This window comes from Apteryx rowi, unplaced genomic scaffold (genome assembly GCF_003343035.1).
Source record: "Apteryx rowi isolate R43461 unplaced genomic scaffold, aptRow1 scaffold_5, whole genome shotgun sequence".
NCBI lineage: Eukaryota > Metazoa > Chordata > Aves > Apterygiformes > Apterygidae > Apteryx > Apteryx rowi.
Window position 1 is genome coordinate 8,110,732 of NW_020450760.1, and position 26,250 is coordinate 8,136,981.

Sequence of the window (26,250 nt, forward strand, 5' to 3'; positions counted from 1 at the left end):
TAAAGTATTCGGTTCAACACTCTTCAGCCATTCTGCATGCTTCATCTATTCCTTTTCAGGGATCTCTCTCTCTCTTTTTTTTTTTTGTTTGTTTGTTTTTGTTTTGTTAATGTTAGATTTGGAGCCTGCAGAGCTTCATGAAAGTGGTTTTATGGTAGATGTTTTCTTCCACTGAAGGAATTCTGGACTTCAAATAGAATGTTTCCATTCACAAGTGGAAATAAAACTACTGTGATATCAGGGGACTCATTCATTTTCTTAATGCTAATGAGGTAACCAAACTTGTCCCGTGTTTCAGAATACAGATGTGTATTCATTTGTCCCTCAAGGAGAGAGGACTTAAGCCTTCAGGCTGCTTGATTAAACTCCCTGGCTAACTAAAAAGGCAAGCTGGTTGTATTAGGACACTGAATCACAGACATTTCCAGTGCATCTGGGCTGTGTGAGCTTTTTTTTGGCTTTGTCAATTAACACTTCTTTCCAGCACAGTAACTTCTTAAATCGGGCAAAACAGAGTAGCCCTCTATCCAATTTGTTGGCTGCCAGAAGGCACTTTGTCTCAGTAGGGATGAGGTTTTTTTAGGAGCATATTTCCCCATTTGATTCCTTGGCTCTCCTGAAGTCTCATCTAATTCCTGCAGTTAATTTGGAATTACAGTTCTTCTACATATCTGGTTATAACCTGTTGAACAGTTACAGGACTAATAACTGTCAGAGCTATCCTTAAACATGTTGCTAAACTAAATTTGCATTACTGTAGAGTAGGATGTGTACTCACAAGGACACATCCTCTCATTGTACTAGGAACTGTTTGCCTATCAGTCAGGCTCTTCCAGTAGTTGTGGTGAGTTTGCTTAGTCTCTGCAGAGAAATGCTGTTTCTTCTTCTCTTTAGCCAATGTTATCATGTGTGGGGGTTTTTTTGTTTTTTTTTTTTTCCTCGCTTCACCAGGGAGCTCATTAGAGAACTCTGAAGGCATAAGTCCTCTCTGAGCAGAAAGGTTTACACATCTGTTTTCTGGAACTTCAGACAGTTTAGAGTGCCTACCTACCTTTCCTTGATCACAGAGTGGGACCACTATATGAAGTGATGATACGCAAGATCAGCAAGGGCATGATGGTGCAAGATCTCCTTTCTTCTTTTAGCACTTGGTTGAAATCTGGAGCCAGTTTTTTGATCTCTGAAACTGGTGTAGTCTGTGGTCTCCCTTCCAAGGTCTGTGAACATACAGCCTTACAAGGAAGACATTGTTCTGCGTTTTTTGTCTTTGGTGAGGGGATTTGTCTTCCAACACAAATCATAATCTGTGTTGCACTTCTGTCTTGGATAGTAACAAAGAGTTCTAATTCTCTGTTCTAAAGCTGCTCAGTGGTTAGCTGCTGTCAATGTTTCCTGGCTGGAAAGACTAATATGCTCCTCCCCCCCCCCGGGGGGGGGGGAAGGAAAAGGAGAATGGGATGCTGAAATAGGTATTCTGGAGAAAAGGCTACAGGGATCATATAGACATAATGTTAAAAATGGCCTAGCAAATTAAAGCAGTTACATTTTCACTAGGATGCTCAGATCCGATGGAATGATTGCAAGGAACTTGGAGGACTATGCTCTGCTTTTTATCTTGCCTTATGTGGAGTTGGAAAAGTTTGAGGTCTACCCCATGTGTAGTACTAGAGCATTTAAAGGAAACAGTCTGATAATGCATGTAGGCACATCCACGGTGTCAGTGTACAGCTCATCTCAAAGGGTAAGTGCTAAGATTGTATAATGTCCCTTTTTCAATTTAATAGGGGAATGGTTCAACAAAGTGAACTGTCTGACTGTCCATGTAACCATGAATAGCCGTGTCTGGCTCTTCAGTGATGGGCTACTCAGTGCTCAGGTGCTCTTAATGAAATTCACTTTGTATCAGTGGATTCACTCTTAAGCAGCTAAACTGTTCCAAATAGCCACTTTGTATTCCTCTATTAAATGCTCTAATGTCATTGCATACACATTCAGGAATGATGCTGAGCTTGGTCAAGAAAAAATATCAAAACCAGCTGTTGCTTGCTAGAAGACTGAAGACTGCCTCCAGATTATCTTTAAACATGGAAGCACTGCTGACTGGGAGCAAGCACGACAGGCTTTCAAAGACAAGGCTGCATTGTCATATTCAGAGTTATTAGAGATGGGTTAACCACATTCCTACTTACTTCCTTTAGTGTATAATTGTTTAGGGCTCTGCAACTCAAATGAGGGAATTAGTGTTTAAGGTATGCTTCCTGAGTGAGGAAGAAAATATATATTCTGCCTTCCAGAAAAAGTCCTTAAGCTCAAGAATACTTGCAAAATATGCATGTTCAGTGTGAATTCATAAGGAGATAATCCAACTTCAGTTGTCATTTAGTAACTTCCTTTCTTGTTTTACTTCTCATAACATGAAAGTGTTAATAATGTGGATTCTGGAATTTGGATTCATGTTATAAAGTTGCATAAGTTGTAAATTTGTGGGGCCAAAATCAAGATGATAGCAAATGGGTTTTGGTTGTGCTTGTTTTTCATTGTTTTTGAACTGCATATTTGATCAGTGAGTGGAATGTGTTTTCACACGTGAATGGTGAAGTACAACTTACAATGACTTTTATAAGCTACTGTAAGATATTCCCAATACAAAAAAGGAAACAGTGGTGTTGGAGTAACATTCTTTAAAATAGTTTTAAAACTGCATGTAATACATACTGATAGAGACTATTTGTGACTCCCTGAAAAATGCATGTTTGACAGTAAGTTTACCTAGGTGCTCCTAGTGAACTTAATACTATAAAAATCATGTTCTGTAAGTAACAACTGGAAGTAATTGGTATGGTTTGTGATTTAACAAAACAGCATAACTGGAGATGTATCTAATGAGTATCCAGACTCCATGACTCTGGCTGTCCAAAGTCGGTGCTTTCTACACAGCACCTAATGAAAGCAAATCTGTGTCGATTTTTATACGACTCAGAGGGCTTTGCTTTCAGGCAGCTGTCTGTTCTAATGTTCTGGAGAGTGCTGGAGTCTTTTAAGCTGTTTTTCTGTGCTTAAATAAGAAACTTTAAATAGTTGGTATCAACTCCCTGCAGCAGTTCCAAGCTGGCTTCTGGAATATAAAAGCTAGCATATGTAACGGCACATGAGTTGTTAGTTATGAAGAAAATGCTCAGTGGTCCCCCTTTTTTTTTCTTATCTAATGCTGTGTTCCAGTTCACTACTTAATTTCTTGCTTAGAACACTGCTTGTGATAATCATCCGCTTTCCTCTTCTTGGCTCTATTCAGCCTTGAATTTCAGCACTAGACTGCTTTTAAGCAGAAAAAAGGAGCAAGAGCTAAAGGATGCCAAGTACTTATCGTCTCTGGCATAGAAGCTGGAATTTTTATAAACCTTGTTACAAATGTATCCCGAAGTGTTTTCTCTTTATAAATATCTGTTTATGGCTTACAGTAACTTATTAGTTTTTTATATTGGAAATTATAAGAAATGATTTAACACAATATAATTTTTTTACTTCAAAATTGTTGTCAGATTTTTAAACATTGTATTTTGCAAGGGAGGAAAGAATACTTCAGATATTAATTTTAGAAAGAAATAAAGATAATTTCCAAAAGTTGTTTCAGCACTTATATCTTTCATATTAAAAGCTAAATTGTTTGGTAAAAGATGAATTATTAAATTACTACTATTTTTAATCTTCTAGAAATTTTTAAAAAGTTAATATAATTTAAAATGAGAACAACCAGTCTCTAATAGTAAGAATATATAACTTTTAACTGTTTGTCAAACAAACTACTAATAATGTGCTTGCATGTTTTGAAATGTTTTTAGTGGGCCTTGCTTCTCACCAACAAAAGATATTTTCTAATGATAGAGACCTGAGATCATAAGGGTTCTGCTGTACCACTATATATTTTCATATACAACTCCCCAGTCTGTTTCTTGCCACTACAGTATCTTGGAGCCTAATTTTATTACACAGTGTAGAGACAAAAATGCAGAGTTTTGAAGATAATCTAAGAATTTGTAGCTAACTGAATGACAGGTTTCATCCATTTCTGTTAATATATCAACATTACAAGTTGTTTTCATAAATCTCACCTTGGCTGCATTGTCTTTAGTCTCTGGACAGGTAGCAAACGGGAGAGGGAAAGTTTTGTTTTGTATTTTTCACTTCCCTGCCTTTCTCCCCTTCCCCCTGCCCCCAGCTGAAGGAAGGGGAGATGATTACTGTAACTTTAGCTTGGCTGAGGCCAAGATGGAGGGCTAGGTGTTGCTGAAGGGGGGTTTGTTTTGGTTTTGCTTTTTATCTAGGTGACAGGTATTGGAAAAGCTAATGAAGAGGAACAATAGCTGTGTCAAAAGATAGTGGAATCATGAAGAAAAAAGTTTATTATGTTATGTTTTTGTTTCAGAAATTAATATTTCAAGTTAATATTTGAACAAATTAAGGCCTATAACTATTTTAAACTCCATTCTACCAAAAAAGCCCCCACCCAGTCACAGTATATGTATTTTAATAAATATAGTTTAATAATATGCTGGTGGACTGTTTAATTTTTACACCTCAGGGCAGCACTGAGCACTATTTCTAATTTTAGAAGCTTCCTCTCATTAGTGTAGTACTTTCTCTTATATAGCACCTGTTTTAAACTCCAAATCTGAATCTACGAATGTAAAACCTGACTTTTGAAATATTTGCTTTTTTGAACACTCTTCTTTAAAGGACCTATCAGGATCTCTCCCCCAAATGCTAGAAGCTTGAAGGATAAGGGAGGAACAATGTTGCATGGCCCAAACACATGTGCTTTCGTCATTAGCAAGGTACAGCATGACCTCATGTTGACCTCAAAGGTAAATCGCTAACAGGGAACAATTATACATGCCTGTGAAAACAGCTTAGTCTTGAGCGTAATCAAAACAATAACTTCAGTGTGTAGAATAAAATTAAATTTACAACTCTGTCTGTCTGTCTGCATTTCTCTTTCTCTCTCTGTCTCTCTCCAAATCTCCTCTTGAGAGAATGTTGTGTTTTTTATATATATGTGTGTGTTGCGAAAGGAGATTTACTTTTCTAGAGGTCAAAATAAATTCCTAAGTATGGGGAACCCAAAGGATCTTGTATCCAATTTAGCCAAATTGTAAAAGCGTATAATTGACCGCTGTTTTTAACTAAAGGTTTCATTTATTGTCTAGAGTATTGATATTGCAGCCTTGAGAATGTGTCTCTTCGTTACCTTGGGGAGTACTGTGTAGTTCTGAAATGGATAGTTCATTTAGACTTATGGGAATGTTTTTTAAATATCAATACATTAACTTTTGTGTGCTTACATTTAGACTGCCACACAAACATATAATATTTTATATTTTGCCTAAAGGATTGTAAATATTCTGTAGCATTTTGTGATACATCTCTACATATGTTGGAATATGATTTAGCTAGCAGTTCTGAGCTATTTGAAGAAGAATTGCTGCCAGCATCTTGGAACTGTTAGCCATATTTATCCCGTATGAGTTGTTTAATATTATTGTTTTGATATAAATTTGTATTTTTTTTAATAGAATGAGAGAGCATATTCCTTCTGTGGAACAATAGAATACATGGCTCCAGATATTGTAAAAGGAGGAGATACAGGACATGATAAGGTACATTCTATCCAGTTTCCTCTATTAATAAAGAATTTAATTCTCCAGGCAGCACTGTTCAGGTGGAGAGGTGTGGAGTGTGGGTTTTTTTTTTTGTAAACTGTGATAGTATTTTATTTAAACATGCTTTATTGCAGGTTGTCATAATGCAGATTATCACCTATATTTAAAATCATGGATATGATGTATTTTTAGTGTAAATCTAATTTTTAGTGTAATCTAAGTAAAGGCATATTTATAAAGCTGTTTAGGTTCATTTATGTTCTATTAAAATCTTTTTCCGAATGTGTTTAGCAGAAGAACAGAAAAAAAATTAGCTGACAAATTCTCTTATTTAAAATCTAATTCAGCAGAGTGGAAAAACAGTTGTTTCATAGATAACTAACATTCTGATACGCTTTAAATTGTACAACAGATTAAGCTACTATCTTTTCTTTCTTGAAGTTTGGAGTGGGTTATTAATGCAGCTCTGTGAAATGTTCTCCACTTGTCAGAAATCAATTTCATTTAGCCTGAGGTTCAAGTTTTATTAGGAAACACATAATAAAACGTGTCAGCAATTGATGGCTGGTCAAACATTTTTTCAGTAAGGCAAAGATCAAGAAGATCATTATTCACAGATAATATTTGAAACAAAAAAAGCCCTCCTTTACTATAGGAATTCTACAACATCCCTAGATAACTTCTTCTGATAGCTTACTACTCTAGGAAGTTTTCCTGAATATTTAATCTTTGGGGGTTTTTTTGATGTAGATTAGGTTGATTTGACTTGGTTTTCTCTTGGTGGTCATAGGCTGTAGTTGATCACAAATTCTCTTGTAACAGCCTTTTTAAATATTAGAAAATGTTATGTCTTCCTCTATCTCCTTTTTTTTCTAGACTAATTGAACTCTCACTTTCCCTTAGGGATGCTTTCTTCTTTCTCTCCATTCATTCTTCCTCTCTTCTGGTCTCTGAGTTTGCCTGTATATTTCTTTAAGTTGCGAGCACTCTAATGGGTACAGTATTTGATCTAGGTGTTGGCAGTCTGAAGTACAGCAGAATGTTTGCATCCGCAATTCTTGTCTTAAATACAAATAGAACATGCTTTGTCTTTCTATTAGTTATTGTCTCACACCTAATTTGTATTCCGCTATATGTTCTGCTTTTTTTCTCCAGTGCTGGTTGTCTAATCGTTATTATAAATGGAATTTTATATTTTTGCATTTGAGCTCTTTCCTGCACTCTGTGTTTCTTGTTACTTTCATCTTGCCAATGTCAGGGCATCTTTCCAGTGTCGGTTGCTTTGAATCCTGATTCCCTCTTCTGAAGAGCTTACAAATTTAGTATTGTTCCTGATTTTAAAGGAAATCTCTATTCTGTTATCTTTCTTCAGTTCTATTAAATTTTTTCATCAAGACAGAGCCCTATGGTATTCTATAAGAAATAGTGTCACAGTTTGAGAGCAGATGATTGACAACTGCTAAATAAGTGTGACTTTTCTGCTACCTGTGTTCCCATGTGATGATGGTTATTTCTACCACTCACTTTCTTGGCTCACTGTTGGTAATGTCATGTGGCACAGTGCTATGAGGTTTTTAGCATATTTCATACTTACTGCATATCCAGCAGCCCCATGATCTTATTTAAAAAAAAAAAAAGTTTGCCTTGTTCTGTTTTTGATTACTCAGTGTTTTTGCTTTGTAATCTCTCTTCCAGATAGCTGCAAATTGATAGTCTTAAAAATTTGCTCCAGTATTATATACAATAAAAGGTTTGAATGATATCTGATTGTGCAGATAATTTTCTTTTTAAAAAACAGATACCAAGAAAAAATTCTTCTCCTGGGATCTTCCCTGATCATTACATGTTTGCAAATATAATCCCTAACAATAGAGACCTCTTTGGCTAGGTCTTTTAGGTGCTCTTAGCTGAATACACCAAACTGGATTTTTTTGTATCTTAAAACAAAAAACCTAAAAATGAGGCTAAATTTGCATTGTTTCATTAATTGTCTTCCTGTATTATATTAATTCTGTCAACACAAGCAAACCAGAAGTTCAGTTTCATGCATTTGCAAATTTCATGGAAGGAAAACTGAGAAGTTCAAACATCTGTAGCTAAAATCAGTTTTATTTAAATGAAGTTGAAACTAGACTGCTTTCATTATTATTCGTAGTAGCATCCTTTCTGATGGAAGGGAGAAGTATTTATGAATAAACAGCAGTTATTTTAAATTATTATTTTTATAATTAAAAATGTTTCACAGGTGATAGGGTATATGAGTGCAGCAAATTTGAGAAGTTTACCTCAAAAAATTCTTTTCTTAGAAAACCTCTGCTTTCTCTCCCCAGATAACTACCTATCCTTGAATCTGTGTAGCCTGCACCATGTACTGAAATGGTCAGACAAAATCGGAGACAGTATAGCCAAGGAAGGCATTATCTGAAGGAATTTTTTAAAGTGCTGGTATTTAAAAAAAAAAAAAAAAAAGAGAGAGGTCAGAATTATGAATAATGAGTAACATATATATGAGTAATATGTAATAACATCTAGAATATTGGAAGTCAAAGATCATATGTATTGCCAGGGGATATAAAAGGGAAATTCCATGAAGTTTTGGGGTGTCCTGATTAACTGTAGCCTATAGTCTTCCAGTATGCTTTTCCAAAGTTCTTATGTTTCATTTTCAAACTCCTAAAAATCTCAGGTCTCATTCCTTTTTAGGAAGCCTTAGGTGTCTCTTATTTGGAGTCTGTTTTAGAATTCCTACCCCTTTGCAGCTGTGAAGGTAAAAATGAATTTTGGGGAAAAAAAGAAATAGAACTTCAGTAGCCAGCAAAAAGAGGATTCAGTTTAAGAAATGAGTTTAAGAAGCCAAATAGAGGGATTTCAAAGTCAAATTATTGTAGCATAGAACATACATACTTATCTCCAGTCAGTACCGCAGTCCTTTAAGCTTTACTATATCCATCCTTCTGGTGATAGGTAAGGCCCTGTTCTTCTTACTAGCTGTTTACTAGGTGCATTGTTTTGTTCTTCCTTTTATTAACAATATTATTGTGCTGTGCCATAACATATGTAATTATTTGTTCTATAGGCTGTTGATTGGTGGAGTGTTGGCGTTCTCATGTATGAATTATTAACTGGAGCATCACCATTTACAGTTGATGGAGAGAAAAATTCCCAAGCAGAGATTTCTAGGTAAGATTCAGAACAACAGTGTGTGTGTGTGTGTGTGTGTGTGTGTGTGAGATTTTGGGAGAGTTCAAATCTAAAATTGAGGAAGAAAGTGCTACTAGGGTAATGTTTTTGGTATTCCCATTCTGCTTAACAGAATGACATCTGGAAGCAGATGGGTTTTATTAACGTTAGCAGATTATTGAAATAATGTAACTGCCCTTCAAGAAAGACCCATTCGATTTAAATTATGGTGGAATCACAGCTTTGTAGATGATATTCAGCCTTGTTGTATGTTTGTTTAGTGTTGAAAAGAAGGTCAAACTAAATATAAAATTACGTGCAAACAGAAAAATCAAATTCAAAATCTTGATACGTAATTAATCATGTATTTAGCTGGAGAGACTTTTGTCAGCTCTTGCTTGGTCAGTCCCATCAGACTATAGATTTAAAGCATCAGGGAGTATTCTACATACCTCTTCTTGTCACAGGTAATATTTATTTTGTTAGTATATAACATTGAATCAAAGAACATGATCCTTTCTAGCCATACTTGCATTTCTGAGAAAAAAATAGATATGAAACTTAGGGGATCAAAATAACTTATAGCATTTTTATGTTTTTTCTGACTATCAGTTTTGTTACATTCTGCAATATCTTCCTTTGCTCATTAAAGGTTTGTTTTGGGTATCCTAGTAAAAACATTAGAGCATTTTAAAAAGACCAAGCAGTAAGCTTGCCCAAAATATCTTATTGAAATCTCCCTCAAAATTCAACATTTACTATTACTGAATTTCTATTGGAGAAGTGGGGAGATGGGCACTTATTGCACAAATTAATAAACACTGTCAAGATCAACTTGAAGTCCAGACTCTAATCTACCAATAATCTTATGGTATATGGAATGGAATATGATTACCACAGTTCTGGCCCTCTTCTGAAGCTATTTGATATTTAAGGTTATAATGGGTAGCAGAACCTACATCAGCTGCTTAGATTATTTATTTCACTTATGTTATAATTTCAGAGATTTTATCTGAAGATTGAGACCTCATGTTTATTGGATTTTAGGTCTCTAATGGAATGGGAAACTCACAGAGCTACTATAAAAATATTTATTGGGAAAAAATAAACAAAAACAAAACAAAAAAAAATCCATTACCAAAACAAAATTCCAGACCTTAACCTCTTGGCCATTATGATGGAGCAAAAACTTATTAACTTTTTCTAACCTGTTTAAGGTTAGAAGATAGTATGCAGTTTTGTTGATGGCTTGCTTCAGCTATTTCTGAACTGGTGACTTTGACTCTATGACATACTAAATGGAACTCTTAAGCAGTTACTAATATTTTTAGAGATAGTCTTGACCACAATTTTTACAGAAATAGTTTGTCCCCAAAGCTGGGTAACTAACTGTATAAATATGTGCTCTACAGGATTTGATTGTCTCTTGGTAGCTCCTCATGTGCTCTTGAATATCTCAAATTTTCAGATGAGGTGAGATTAAATTCAAAACTGAGAAACTGCAAGGTTGCCAACATCATTCCTCTGGTGGTTAATAACCTAATTTCTGACCTCAATTTACTTGTGACAGGTTACTGCCTCATTTTCATGTGCTAGTATTGTTCCTTACTAAGTCTTTGTTCTGGCTGCTGTTTGCGTATTTGTAGACAGCAATCCTGTCTTCTTTCATCTTTCATTTTGATAGATTTAGAAGGTAAGTTCACGTAGTTTTCTTATGGTAATGATGCTCCTCAATCTCCCAGTTTCCTGAGAAACCCTTTTCTTAACTCAGTTTTTGTTCTTCTTTCTTGCATATGGACAATTTTAATTGTATTCCAGCTGAGATTTCAAAAGGATCTTGTTTATGAGAAGTAAATAATTGACCATCTGGGCAAAAAGACATTCCTTCCTTTTTCTCAGGTTCCTCATGTTGATGGCAAGGATAGACTAATGGATTTAATTCCTTTTTCTCTAGCACTTCTAACTGATGGGCTCCTAGTTTATAACTGAAAAATCTCGTTAGTTCCAACTACATGACTGCATTTTAGACTTGAGTACTGAATAGAAGACAGATGAGATCAAGTTACCCATGCTTTCTGAATCCTTTTCATTGATGGCTCTTTCTTTGAGGGATGCCATCTGTTTTGTGTGTTTGCAGTTTATAATGTAATGAATGTTACATTCTCTTCTAAATGAGTGTGAGCATCTGAGAACACTGCTGTCTTCCCTGTCCTGGTTGCTGAAGGACAGGGAAGTTCATGTGGTACCTCTGGGGAATGGTGATCTTGCTGCTTGCTTTGGGAAGCAATGGAAATGTGTTTGGGAAGATCCTGGAAGATAGGGTAGAGCAGACAGGAGAAAAGGGGTATGAGGTATCAGCAAGCTGTCATCCTGCAGGCCAAGCAGAGAGTGAGAAGAGCAGGGAACAGATGTGCCTCTCGGGGACAATAGAAAGAAAGACTTTTTCTAGGGATTGAAGGGGACTATCTAGAGTTTGCAGCAATTTAGATAGCTGCTGAGCTACTGACTTGAGAGCAAGCCTGAAAGAAATGACCCACCCTTCAAGATGCACTAGCTTGTTAAATTTATTAATTCTTGTTATCATGTTCATGGCTTTTCAGAAGTATTCTCCTAATATTTATCTCCAGTTGAGTAAAATGAGCTCTTTCAAGAAGTAACAGCTCTCTTTATCCTAAGCCTTTCTGGCCTAGAAGCTATAGTCTTTATTTCCTTTTTTCTTTGATAATCAATTCCTTTTGTCATTAAGGGTACATTCTCAATTTACACTTAATGCCCTTTATTTTGGAGTGCTAATTCTTTCAATTATGCCTGCAGCCTTTCCTATAATGTTGAATTGAGATGCAGATTCTAGGTAATTTTACACCTATAATTTAAACATTCCAAATTCTTTCCTTGGCTGTCTTTGATCTTTCTGGTTTCATTTCTTCTCTCTCACTAAAAACTGAATTGCAAATAACTTCATTAGATATCTGCAGCTGCCAATAGTGATAAAATCAGTAGCACTGGCACAGAGATTTGAGTTGGTATACACTTCTTTCCTGATGTCAGAATTATTATAAACAGAAACTATTTTCTCTAACTTTAACATGCTTTAACATGCCAGTTGCAGCAGACTTAAAGAATTCAGTTCACTCCTCCTCAATCACCAGCCCTGAAAGCATGATTTTCATGGAGCTTGATTTTTTCCAAGTTTCGGGAAAAAAAGTCTTGTTCTAAATGAATCCTAGTCCTTCCCTTATTTTACCCGGGTGGAAAAATCATCACAGAGATTTTCATCACAATTGTATTCACTTGTGTGGAACAAAGGCTATCTGCTCTTAAATTTGAACTTGAAGTTCTGTTCTGAAACTTGTTTCTCTGACGGACAGTTCAGGTCTTCTGTCAAACATAGTTGCTGTATGATGTTTGTAATTTTTTTTTGCCCTTTCTAAGGAGACATTTTCTGTTCTTTTATTATAACCTTTGTGATGACGCTGTGGACTTTTCTTTCATGACATGTGCAACATAAGTGCCTATTTAATTTGCCTTACTTTAGAAACCTCTGTTTCTGAAGATAGTATCTCTGGTTTCTTTTTGTTCGTGTGCTTGGTGTTATGAGTTACTAAACTTCATAAAATTTTTTCACAGAACTTTTCAGGAATCTCCCTTTTCTTGTTTCTAACCAAAATCTTCCATTTTGGGGAATTTTGGACTTTCATTGGTGCAAAGCAGTGAAAGGGGCTCCTTCTGCAAAAACATAGGCAGGGGCTGGGCTTGTTTATAAATGGTGGTGGGGGGGGGGTTCCGTTTGACTGCGAGTGATCTGTATTGCTGACTTGAAAGAGAGGGCAAAGGTAGATCCACTTTAGAACTCTGACTTTTGAGGGCCTTTTCATATAGGGACTCAAAATGAGCATGAAGTTTTTGGACCATTATGTTGCTGCTCTGCAACAGCTTACAGAATAATTCCAAATGAATTAAAAAAAAAAAAAAACTTACTAGCTTTCAGGTCATGAATATATATGTGTGTGCATGTATATCTCCATATTTATAGGTAAATGTGTGTGTATATATGTCTGTAGACTTATATATTTATATATGAAAGTTAGACATATATAAATATGTAGACTTTAGACTTTAAATATATAGCTTATATATACAGACATAGGTATATAAAAAAAAGTCTGCAGAAGCATGTTACACTGTATTAGCATACTAGTGTGATATCTGGCCTATTAAGGCTCTAGAAAGAACCTATCTGGCTCTTTATCTGACATTGTTAGATTTCATCTGTGCTTCCTGGAGGATGTCTGAAATTTGATCATCCACTAGATACTATGAAGATACCTTGTTCATTATTCTGCAAGAAACCTTTTCCTCATGAAACTGATAGGAAGATGCATAGCAGGTGTATACTGGGATATTCTTTATTCTCTATCTGTGAAGACTCTGGTGATTGACAAATCCTTTCAAGGACAGAGTAATCATTAAATCCAACTTCTAACTGGCATGGTGTTTTCTGAAATTTTGCCCATATAAATATTCTAGTGCTAATAGCCACCTACCTGGAATGCACAGCATTTATACTCTTAGCCAGGAATCCGGAGTCCTGCTAGAACTGGTAGAAGATAATGTAATGATGCTTTTATAACAGATAGTAATGAGATAGGAAACCTCTGCCACATGATGGAAAACATTGATATCAGACTTGGTTTTAATCACATCACGCCAATGTCCCTGTCTAAAGATCACTTCAGCCTTTCAGTAAAGCAGATGGTTTTAAGACAGTCATAAGTACTGTATCAAGGTCTACAAAGCATCTGTCAGAACTGGGAATCTGCAAGTAGATCTGCCTGCTCCAAACTTGGAACAAGAGAGTCTGGCATTAACTGTTCTATTCTGTTCACTTTCAAATTTGAAGGTGAAAACTCTGCTCTGAAAGCTTGCCACTCTACCCTCTAAAGGGTTACAGCTTGGGATCGCTTTTTCTTGTTCCCTGAACATCAGGATGGATACGTATCTTTCTGGTGATGCTTATGATGCAGTTCTGAGGACACTGATCATAGACTATGGTAACAGATCTAGTATAAACCTAATGTTTTTGTTGGTCAACTGCAATGATACTTTCAGTATAGTTCTCTATAATCTGGTCGTCTTTTGCCTTGTGGAAGCAAAAACATGAGCTTCAGATCCTGCACTTCTGATTTTTATTATCCTCACTTGCAGAGTCAGGTTTAGGCATCTGTTCTCATGCTAATCACAGTGGAGGATGAAAGGTGGCTTCCATCTCACTATAAAACACTTTATATCTGTATCTTGACCAAAATATTTTTTTTGTATATAAGAACTCTCTTTGGTTAGAACCTAATGGCTACCACTTACTAGACTTTTTCCTTCTTTGTAAGTAGTTTATTTCTCATTGTTACTGTTTTATTTTAACCAAGTTATTTAGTTACGATTTTGAGTAATGAATTGGCATAAGTTTGTTCAAGTAGCCCACCTCTAATTATTTTTCCATAGCTTATGCTTTACTTCTCAAACTAATCACTCAGTAGATATATTTAATAATAATGTTTACAATATAGTTTGTAGATTAGTCAATGTAATGCTAAAAGAAAGATAGACATGCTGAATTGCTCTTATTGTTGACAGATGTTTTCACATTCTTTGACATGAATTGGATTTTCTCAGCTACTCAGTGCATCAGACTTGTGACTAGTTTAGTGGTTTATAGTGTTAACTGGAAAGCAAATTTGAGAAAATATCATTAGCTTCTTTCCCCTCTTACTTCTTAACCACTAGGAGCAACCTGCTCTCCATGTGTTCAAAAACTTCCTATGACACTGTTTGTCTTCATCAGGCCTTTGAACATTGTGAGGGCATTCCTGCATAAGTCCTTAAGACTGTCACCCTGAATATGATAATTTTTCACCATGGTCACCATTGTCACCATGATAATTGTGATAATCACCATCTCTATGATAGTTTTTTGTAACAAAATTGGGGAGTTCCTTGGCTGATTTATCAAGCTCAGCAGGCTGCACCTGTTACATAGGAGTGGCCCTGAAGATTGTCACTGATAAGGAGAAGAAGCACTGAGAGAAAGATGTCAATCCTTGAAGACTGTGTCTCCTTTTCCTCCTTGTCATGCATTCTCTTGGTCTGTAGTATTGATGGGAAAGACTCATCAGAGCTTAAATTCCAGAAAAGCAGCACAAATGGAGCTCTTAGTTCTACACAGTCTGCCAAAGAGAAGGGTGAGATGGCCAAGTAATGATCATCTTCCTGTGCCTTGAAGTGGACCAGGACTTCAAAGTGGTAACTCCCTTGTCCTACAAAAGGGATAGTTTCACTCACCTTTGGTCCTGAGTGACTTCAGTACAGCCAGATTGCTCTTAGCACAGGTAATCTCAGCTCATCACAGCTGAGAGGGTATGTAGTAGGCCAGGAGGAGTAGAAAATGCAGCATAGTAGTCTTTCAGCAGCTCTGACTGAAGTTGCTGCTTGAGATACTTAATTCCTCCTGCTTCCTGGGCAGTGTTACTAGACCACATAAATTTGAAATTAAAAAGAGGATGGAGGTGACTCAGAAAAGAAATGGAAGGTTGATGCTGAAGGCTGTAGCTCCTTTCCTGATATATCTTTATACTTGGTCTCCTTCCTTTGAACGCTTCATGGACTATTGTTATGGTCTTGAGTCACTTACCTCTCAGTACAATGCATCACCAAAGCCATGCTGGTTGTTCTCCTTTTACTTATCAAGCTACTTGATTAGTCTTCACTAATTTCTTCTTCCTTATGTTGATTGCAGATAATTTTTCTTTTCTGGAAGCTTGCTGTCTCTACTGATTAACACGTATATGACTTTACTTAATTCAGTGATAACTGGAATTAGTTTTTGGAACTTGCAAAGAAATAGGTATCCTTCTTCACTCCTTCTATGGTGGAATTCTCTGAACCAATCAAGAGCATCATGGATTTTTTATAATATCAGTCAACTCCAAAAGTATTTCTGAAGGAATGCCCCTAGCATCTATAAATGCAACTTAGGTGGAGTCTGCTTGTACAGCATGGCAAAACACTGTCTTCTGTGCAGCGGGCTCCTGGTGGGTCAATAGATGCATGATAGCCCTGGATAGAATCATAGCTGTCTTTTCACACAGCCAAATGCCACTTCCTTAGTAATTCTGATTTTAAAAGTAGATAATTTAGAACAGTAATCTCAGTAATTCTGCTTTTTTTTTCCCTCTCTGTGAATGTTAATATTTGCATCAGAAGCCTGAGATGCAGACAATAATCCTATTGTTAGCACTTACCAGTATCACTACCATAGTCCTTGAAAAACACTGATCTTCTGAGGCTGCACAAAAAAATTGGACCAATTTGTTCTGTTTGTTACCTATGTTACCAGTCATCCCAATTCAGCATCTTTTTTTCAGAGATGTTTTCAAATTGTTTTGTCTGATTTGGCTGTCAGTGTCTTCTGACATTTTTCAGAGAGAAAAATGTTCTAGAATCTTTGAGTCTGAGAACACCGCCAAGTCTCAATCCCTTTGCTTTAGATATCAATTAAAAATACAGACTTTTTTTTTCCCTTCTGGGAGAGACCAATTTGTCTCTTTCCAGGATTTTTGTCATATATTTTCTGATTCTTTCATCAGAAAAGCTGATACATCCATTTCCTCAGATTCTTCTAACCCAAGTGATTTTCAAGCTAAGAAGGCATTGTAGATTTTACTGGCCCTTTTGAGAACCAAGTAATTTTACTATCAGGATGATGTTTCTTACATATTACAATAGAAAGGTTTTCTTACATCCTTAGTCTCTTCCCCTTTTTTGAAACTGGATGGTTTCTTAAGAGGCTAAGGCTCTCCTTCCCCTCCAGTCTTTCAGTGCAAGAATCCTCTTGTTTAGCGATGTTTAAATTTGGTATTAACATGCCTAATTTGGAAATCATTTGGTAATCTTAGGCTTTATTCTATTTTTCTTGAAGTGGGATGTGCCCAGGAATTGGAGACAGTGCTTACGGTGGCACTTAACTTCTGCCAGCAAAGTAGCTCTGGTTCAGACCCTTATTGGCAGATCATCCTTACATTATTTAAAATGAAATCCATTTTAAAACTCATCATGTATTTTTTCCTAACTTATCTCAGTGTTACTTAAACCAAGAGGTTTGCTTGCTTATCTTTTTTTCTTTTTGTTTTGTTTGAAGTTGGATACTTTTTAGATAAAAACAACTTGGAATATGTGAATGTTGAGCTTGTTTTCGTCCTTTCACGCTGACAGGACAAGATTATCTAGGAAAAAGTCTGCATCGATTTTTGGAGTAATCCAAGAAATTACTTATTTCAAGGTAAAGGATTTCCCATGGGATAGCTGACTGTAGGGATAGCTGACTGTAAGGATATGTTATGCAGTAGCTTTAAATAAAATACAAAAAAACCTCCTGCAATGATCAACTCGAACTGCATCAGACATCAATCCAAAATGTACCAGTGACTGAGATTTTTATTGCTGCTACAATCTCACATAGTTTCAATCTCACAGTCTCTTATAGCTTCAAAATCTTTCAGCCTGTGTTCAGTGGAGGCATCTTTAGTCCTTCACTGTGTCGTACTGCCTGATGTCACCATAGTGAGTGTATGTATCTAGACAATGCTAAAGGTGTGTGTTTTTATTATTATATATAAAATACAATTTTAATTATAATTAGATATATATAACATAATATGTATATATTATAGAAAATAGTGTATACTATAATAAATATAATATATAGATATTTAATATGTATGCATATATAATTAAATTATAATGAATATAATTATATATAAAATATATTTAAACCTGTTAACTTGTCTTCAGGTTGTGTTGTCTCTGTGCATATTCTCACTTTTTGCCCAGAGTCCTTAGCTTTGATTTCTATATTTGGACTAACTGAAGGGAGACTGTGGCCTCCTCTTTACATAAAACTATGGGAGCCACACATGCAAAAGATGGGTTTTGAAATGTGATTCTACTTAGATTTCCAAGAACTTCCACCAGCTTTATTTGATGGCTCATAGTTCCTCTGTTGAAAGAGACAGTGAGGTCTCTGTTCACTTTGTCTTTGCCTTTCATTGTTTTGAGAGGAACACTATGCCTCTTCCCTTCAAGTCATCTTTTCACTAGGCTAAAGAGTCACAGCCTTCTTAGCACTTCTTCATGTGAAACACATTCTGTATCTTTGATTAACCTTGTTACTCTTCTCCAAAACTTTTCCAGTTCTAGTGTGTGCTTTTGAGATGAGGGCATGGGCACTGCAGAAAATATACAAGGTGTGGACAAAGCACACATGGCATAAGTGTGTTTTTTTTGTTCTCTGTTCCTTTTCCAGTAATTTGTAAGAGTGGAATTGTGTTTTTGACTGATGTGAAGCATTAAGTTGATGTTTTCATGGAACTATCCATTGTAACTGCAAGATCTCTTATGAATAGTAATAGTAAGCTCAGAATCAATTGTTGCACAGTGAAGCTAGGATTGTTTTTCTCTCATGCATATTAAGTTACACTTGTTTAAACTGGAAATTACCTGTTATTTTTATTGTCTGGCTTTATAAGAACCTTCTGCAATACTTCATTGTCTGTCTTTGTCCTTCAGCAACTTAAGTTACAATTTTTGCTGAGCTCATTGCTCATCAGGTCAACTATGAGTCTATTCAACAGTACAAGTCCCAACATAACCCCACTGAATAACCCTCTACTGGTGACGTTCTTCTGTTGCAAGAACTGACTATTTACTCCAATCCTCTGTTTTCTGTCTTTTAACCTATTATTATGTATGCCAGAACTGTTCTTCTTATCCCATGACAACTTAGTTTCCTTAAACATCTGAGTTACTTTGCTGAAAGCCTCTTATAAAACCACGTAGCTATCATCAGTCAAATCACTCTTACCCACATCCTTGTTAACCCCTTCTAAGAACTGCTAAGGAGTTTGTATGGAGGAACTTCCCTTTACAAAAGTCATGTTGACTTTTTTTCTGATAGGTGATATTTATCCATCTATCCGCTAATTTGACACTTTATTATAGCTCCTAATTTGGCTCTGCAGATGTTGTGCTTCCGTGTTGGTAGTTCCCCAAATCTTCCTGTATTTGCTTTAAAAAAAAAAAAAAAAAAAAAAAAAAAAAAAAGTTGGTTTCACATTTGCCATCCTCCTGTCTTTGAGTACCATGGAAGTTTAAATGGAATGTTAAACAGTACCGTTACTATAGCAAGTCTTTTTATTAACACTTAACATGTTAAGTAGTTACTGAATCAATCTTATTTTGTCTGTTTTCATAGGAGAATACTAAAAAGTGAGCCGCCTTATCCGCAAGAAATGAGCACACTATCTAAAGATATAATTCAGCGTCTTTTGATGAAAGATCCCAAGAAGAGACTAGGTTGTGGTCCAACTGATGCTGATGAAATCAAACAACATCCCTTTTTCCAGGTAAAAAATAAAAATCCCAGATTCCACTTTTTCTACTTTAGTCCCTTTAGCTTAGAAGGTGTGGTAATTGCATGAATAATTGCATTGAAGTTATTAAGAATATCTATGTGCTTATGTATATACTTTATGTGCATGCCACAGCAAGGGCATGGTAGCTTTTCATTTCCTTTTGCCTTTGTTTCTAACAGTTATTTTAAGCAGCTGAAAGCCACACTATTTAAAGCAGGAGATTTAATAGAAAACTCTTATGTTGTGTATTTAAAACTTTTTTTGCACTAATATTTTTATTAATAAAATTTGAATATTGAGAGAATTATTTTATTTTTCATGTTAATGATAAGCTTCTCTTCTGTATTTTCCTTTATCTAATTAGATCTTACTCTGAATTAATAGATTTTAATTCTGTTCAGATCTGAGTGTATTAACATTTGGATTCAAATGATGCCCCAAGAATGTATTTGTTCAGCTAGATGGTTACTTCTATTGCTGTTGAAATCGTTTCTGTGCTTTTAAAAATAAAAAAGCAAAAAAAAAAGTTAAGTGTAAATTTCTAGTACTGCTTATAAAATTAAATATATTTTTAATTAGTGTAAGTGTTGGACTAGTTAAAATTGATAACATAAATTAGAACTGTAAAAGAAATATTTTCAATGTAATTATCTTAACATTCAGCATAGGCAGTATCTTGGATTTTTAACTTTCCAATTTGATTTTGTTCCTTTTGCGTTTCCCTCATCTTATACAGGGTCTGACAAATATCTGTAGAGTTTATTTCCTTTATTCACTGCTTGTTTTGGAAAATATATTTTGTCCTCGTACAGCATTGCCTAATCTTGACTTAATTTCAGTTCCATTCATTTAAAATAACAACTATTTTCTTACAACTACATATCTATAGTCCCTACTTCTAGCTTAGCACTGATATGCGAATCCAGAGTTGTCATACTATGAGTTGTAAAAACGTTTGCTTGAGCTTTCTTATCAAATTATAGTGAAGCATACTCTAACTACCACCATTATATTAAAATAATCATCTTCTTGTTAATAAGTTAACATTATTTTTTATTCTTTGTATCTCTTAGGAAATCTATAAACTGCTGTATTCAAATTCAAAAAGTACTTATATTTGGAGAAAGAAGGACTCTCACCCATGAGAATAATAAGGAGTTGTAGTTGTACGTGTGTTATGGAGGAGTAATAGCAAATAGTATGGTTAATTTTTGAAAACTCATTCTCTTTGAGCATTATATCACTGGGTCTGGCTCTTGATATTCTACCTGCACATGAAAGCTTGATTTTTTTTTTTCTTTTAATTATTAGTACTATTTTTAAAACTAGTTTATGGCTACACACAAGTGCAATACTTATTGGCTTTACCTAAGGAAATTAGCAGTAAATAATCTGAATGCTTTTGCTTCTGCTTACAGGATATAGCAAATAGGGTTAAAACTGTTTTATTCTGGACAAGTCTCTCTTTTCAATATATCTTCTGTTAAATTTTCATTTGATTTAAACTTATTTTTGTTTTTTTTGTTTAGAATATAAATTGGGATGATTTAGCTGCCAAAAAAGTATCAGCTCCATTTAAACCAGTAATCAGAGATGAGTTGGATGTCAGTAACTTTGCAGAAGAGTTTACAGAAATGGATCCAACATATTCTCCTGCAGCCACCCCTCAGACTTCAGAAAGAATATTTCAGGTATTTTAAGAATTCACACTAATAAAAAAAAAAAGTGCATAGAACAATTCCATGTGTACAGCTAGATACTTTTTTTTTTCCCCTGCCATTTAAGTTATTGGGAGTTAACTATGTAGTTTCCAATCCTAGGTCCAAGGGCTGTTTGTTCAGTAGTTGCAAGGTTAGAAAGGTGGAAGAAATCCCAGCACAAGCATAAAACTCCATCTCTCTCCGTCACCAGCTGAATGTCCTATCCACTGGACTAGAGTCGATTATGTCCTTTATTGATTCTTCCTACCTCATGAGTCTTGTCATCCTGACTCCTTTGTAACCCAGCTTCAACAATAGGAATGCAGTTTACCTACGTCCGTGTGATCCTCTTGTTAAGGTATTCCTTTTGGAATAGCAGAAACTAACCACAGAATTGAAAGTAGATCTTCAACTTCCTGTATGAGTGCTCTAATTACTAGACTATTATATGCAGATCAGTAACAGGCTATCCTTACCTTCTCACGCTCTGTTAAAGAAGGATCCCTATTTGGACTGCACAGGTTGGATCTTGAATGGGCAGACATCTCATGAAGCCTTGAATTTGGAACCAAAGCTGCAGAGGCAAACAGAAGTTTAGAGTATCTTCTCTCCTCCCCCTCTCTGTCTCTAGTTGTTTGTTACTAGCTGTCTCTGAGCCACTTAATGCTCAATATGCAGGAATATAGCATCATATTTTGGAAATTGCTAGATTTCTACCATCTATACAGCAAGTCTTTACACATATCATACATGATCTAACTCATCCTGCAGTGGTCAGGACAGCTATTTGCATTACGATGCCTGAATGGGGCAAATCACTAACACGAAACTTATTTTGTTTTGCCAGTTAAAATGGTTTGATGCTTATATCATAATGTTAAACTCTTTCATACCTTTCAATTTCATACTGTTTCATACAGGCGTTTGGGGAAGCTAGCGAGTTTGAAGTATGAATCTTTGCCATTACTGCAAAAGAATGGAAACCGAGGCAGATTTTTAGCATTATTTCTCAGATTTTTTTGTATTATTATTGTTATTTTATTTATAAGTGCAGACAATCATATAACAATTTTCAACAAGACTTCTGTTCACTGGAGATGAGGCTGTGTCTTAACACTGAGCACAGTGATATCTCCCAATCAATTAGCCAATTATAGTTTCTGAATTATGTTATGAGTATACTGATTTCTTTAAAAATTGTTCTAAAACTTTCTATGTTTTGTATGCAACATTATTCTTTGTGTACAACAATTTCAAGCTCTGCCCTTCTCTGATGTCTTAATTCTGTAGGGATATTCTTTCGTTGCACCTTCTATTTTGTTTAAACGCAATGCAGCTACAGTAGATCCTGTTCAGTTTCATATGGGGGATGAGCGGCCTGGAATTGCAACTATTGCCAGAAGTGCTATGATGAAGGTAATAATGATATCAAGAGCTAAATTAATCTGGTTAAATTGGAAGTGCATAAAATTTTCAAAGCAGTAATTGCAGGCTAGGCTACAGATTACAAAACAATCATGTTGTATTTATCTATTCTTTAGTGGCTCCTTAGATGTTCCAAGTATATAATATACATGTGGTACTATTAAGGAGTGGTTGAGGTTTAGATTAAAAAATGAAATAATTGTCTAGTTTTCCAGGAGATGAAGTATAATAATAATAGTAGTTTGACTCCTGATAGTACTTATTCATCCAACCATAGCATGTATTTTGAAGATACTTTAATCATGTCAGAGTTCAAAATATGTATAGTTGTGTGAAGCCTTATAAGATCACACACTATTGTGATGTCTTCCAATGAAAACGTAGTTTTGTGGATAAATGTATGTACAACCATTCTTGCTCCTGTTTGTCTGAATATTTTGTACCTTAAGCTATTGTAATAGTAATACTTTATATAGTGACTATTCTTGTTTAATGTAACGTAAGATTTACTCTTTGTTAGAATAAAGTTTATGCATTTTATTAAATACAAATTAAAATTTATATTTTATCCAAGCAAGGTCTTTTACAATTTTAAATGCAGATGAAAAATTCTCACAAAATTTTACTCTTTGTCTTTGACTGTGTATACTAAAAGTATTCTGCAGAACTAAATACAGACAGTTTCCTAACAGGACTCTCCATTTTATCATCATTATGAACTGGATCTGAAAGAGAAACCATTGGGAGAAGGAAGTTTTTCCATTTGTCGAAAGTGCTTACACAAGAAAACTAGCCAAGAGTATGCAGTAAAAATAATTAGCAAAAGGTATAAATATTCTATAAGACAATAAAAATATTTTCTTTGCTTACTGTCACCCATGGATTAGAATAATGTTCGCTACATTTTGGAAGTGGAAAAATAATTTTAAAATAATTTCCTATTTGAAAAATCTACAGGAACATACAGCAACCTTATTACTTCTAAAAGATTCTGAGAGTCTTTTGAAATTAAAGTTTCCTTTAAACAAATGTTATCCTCATTAGGAAGGAGAAAAGAAGAAACCTCAAAAGTGCTTTTTTCGTTCCCATTGTAGTCTACCCCTAACTTCCCCTAATTTTGCTCCTGACCTCTGCTCCTAACATTTAAGAATGATCCATAGTGTGGGTTGCCTCAGGCCTAAGTAATTTTTTGTGAGCCTAGAATGGAATTAGACCATGGAATTATAAATTTTATCTCTTTTTTTTTTTTTCTGGATGTTCTGAAGGGAGCACCACAATGGAGGCAGCTGACTTGCTTTGTATGTGGGGAACCATCAGGTCTTCTTCCAGAATTCCTCTTTTCCTTCCTCTTTTTCTCTGGCAGCTTCTGCCCAGAGAAAAATAAAAGCTAAGGGACTCTTTGAGGTCTGGATTGAAGAAAGGTTTTTAGCTTCCTTTTGCTCGATATTCATCAGTAAATATGTCCCTAGCATGCTGTAGAATAATGACAGGAAAGTGTAAATATTCTATTATCGAAATGATTGTTGACAGTGATCTCTTCCTCCAAGACATTTGGCTGTACCTCTGTTTTTCCAGACTGTTGAAGTAACTATCCACCAGACTTCAGTCTTTTATCACACTCTTCCTAGATTGCATAAGTTCAGGAATAAGACACCTAAATATAGGTGTCTGTGTGTGAGCCAGTTTTCTAAGTTCTTTTTGCAGTTAATGGAGGCTGAATCAGAACTCTTAGTGGAGTCTACAGAGGGTTGGACCAGGTACTAGAGGTGGGATTCAGTTACTTAAACACAGGCATCTATCTAGTGTGATTTTAGCTGCTGTTGGTGTCCTACCTGTCCTCCAGTTCCCATCAATCTTGTGACCACTAGCTTTATGTAGATGCCTTCATGGCTGGTGTCTTCCAGGCTTTCCCAAATGACATTAAGCATCTGTGTCTAGGCAACTGAGTCCCATTCTAGATGCATGTTTTAGGCTGAACTAGAGTTCGCCCTGTAAGCTTCACTGATTATAGCGGGAGCTTGGACACGCAGACACCTACATTCAGGTGATTTAATCCGGAATTCTGTCTTGTGTCTACATTCAGAAAGCTTTTTTTTTTTTTCCCCCAGTGGTGCATGCAGAGCTGCAGGTCAGTACTGCTGTCTTATCTTAAGCTAATGGATTTAATGTTTCTGGATAACAGTGAGCAAACTAGTACTGACTTTCCCCGTAGAAATAAACTTTCAGGAACTCTGTCCCTCAATGATATTACTCACAGGTTCTTTTGCTCTTTCTCCTTCATCTTGGTGGAACAGGCTAAAGGAAGGTAAGAAGTGGTCTATATACAAAGATTTTCTGGGACTGCAGGCTGTGAGCAGACTTGGGGAATGTTTTCATAGTATTTTGAGGTAGCTGTGAACTTACACACTGAATGGTGTAGACATAAAGCAGCCTTGAATCAAAAACTGTTCAACTGTAAATAATACTGCTCTGAGGACCACCCTATTAAGTCTTTATTATGTCTTGCTAACAGGAAAAGTATACTAAACTTCTAGTAATTTCTTTTCCTTCAAGGGCTGTCAGTCTTTCATTCCTACCCATAGCAAAGGTGCCAAAAAAGTGAATCCTGTACCTAGGTAAACATTTTCATGGTACTTCAGATGAAAGCTCAGATCAAGAGCTGCTCTCTAGTATTGCTTTCTCGTGGCTGGACCTGTCTCCATCCAACAATTTGAAGTTTATCTGTTTGTCTGAAGCCCAATGAAACAGTGGAGTCTTGTAAACTTGCTGGAGTTAGTATCTTAAAGCTTCCCAGTTGTTTTTCATAATATTGTCTGTCTACAAATCTGAGGTGATAACAGTATTTGTAGTAGGGAAATATTTAGAAAAGTCCAGGCACAGATATCTAAGACTTTTATTCATGATACTGAGCCTTTTTGGTCTGTTTCCTGGGTCCACCTTCTCCTGATAGTGGTTCCTAGGAGAAGATGACTGTCTGAGACAATTTAAGGGTCTAGAATCACTTTTAGTTTAAACAACAGCAACCAAGGTGCAAGCAGAACAGCTTAGTTCACCTATTGGTTATTGGAAGCCTGCAGAAAAACGGAATCCTTCTGCACAAATTCTCACTGCAGTTCTGGTCCTGTTAGGAAAAAAAAATTTTGATGCCACCACAAAAGAACACGTGTGGTGAGAGAGATTCTGCCTGTGTTATCTACCAGTCCATTCTGTAAGTCAGTACAGGCTTAGCCTTTCTTACTCGGTAGGAGAGTTTTGGCAAAAATTTTCAGGCATTTTTGGCCCCAAATAAATCAAGACATGTTTTAGAGGAAAATTAAATATTTTGCTCTGCCCCCATGTTCATTTTCCTGGCTATCGATATTTCAGTACTTGAAATAGAATTGGCAGATGACTTTCCCCTCTGGAGCTAATCTCTTCTTATCTGTTCCATTTCAAATTTTTACAAAGGCCTGTCTAGGGGTTCCTGTGCATAGCACAGTTCCTTTATGGATAACATTATTCTTTTTCTAATAGGAGCTTATAGTTTCCATACAGCTTTGAAAGTATTTACCTCATGTAAGAAGGGAAAGGGGAGAGCCAAAAATTTGAGTCTTTGAGATAAACCTGAACTAACCTGGATATTTGTAGGAACAGAGGTGAAGTCAAATTGCCCTGGACCAAGGGAAAGATTTGTTTTAGATGATACCATTTCAGCTCTTGCTGTAGCAAGTTCCAGTTGCATCAAAAATGTTGTCTGGTTTGGGCTCTTTTCCCCCCCGGCTTCCTTTCCTTCCCTTCCCCCCCGGCTTCCTTTCCTTCCCTTCCCCCCCGGCTTCCTTTCCTTCC

General features: G+C 35.8%; 1 protein-coding gene across 8 annotated transcripts in view; it reads left to right on the forward strand.

Annotated features, from left to right (window-relative positions):
* The window catches only part of RPS6KA5 (ribosomal protein S6 kinase A5), an 80,005-nt gene that overhangs the window by 42,174 nt on the left and 11,581 nt on the right, over positions 1-26,250 (forward strand). For 4 of the 8 annotated variants that reach the window (XM_026079676.1, XM_026079671.1, XM_026079673.1 and 1 more), the window contains 6 exons: positions 5,571-5,654; positions 8,734-8,837; positions 19,141-19,291; positions 20,830-20,991; positions 22,291-22,416; positions 23,118-23,251. In XM_026079676.1, the coding sequence (XP_025935461.1) occupies positions 5,571-5,654; positions 8,734-8,837; positions 19,141-19,291; positions 20,830-20,991; positions 22,291-22,416; positions 23,118-23,251 (761 nt within the window). Of the gene's footprint in view, positions 1-4,734; positions 4,863-5,570; positions 5,655-8,733; positions 8,838-17,056; positions 17,170-19,140; positions 19,292-20,829; positions 20,992-22,290; positions 22,417-23,117; positions 23,252-26,250 lie in introns of those variants that run through there. The other 4 variants (XM_026079677.1, XM_026079678.1, XM_026079672.1 and 1 more) reach the window with 4 other exon arrangements.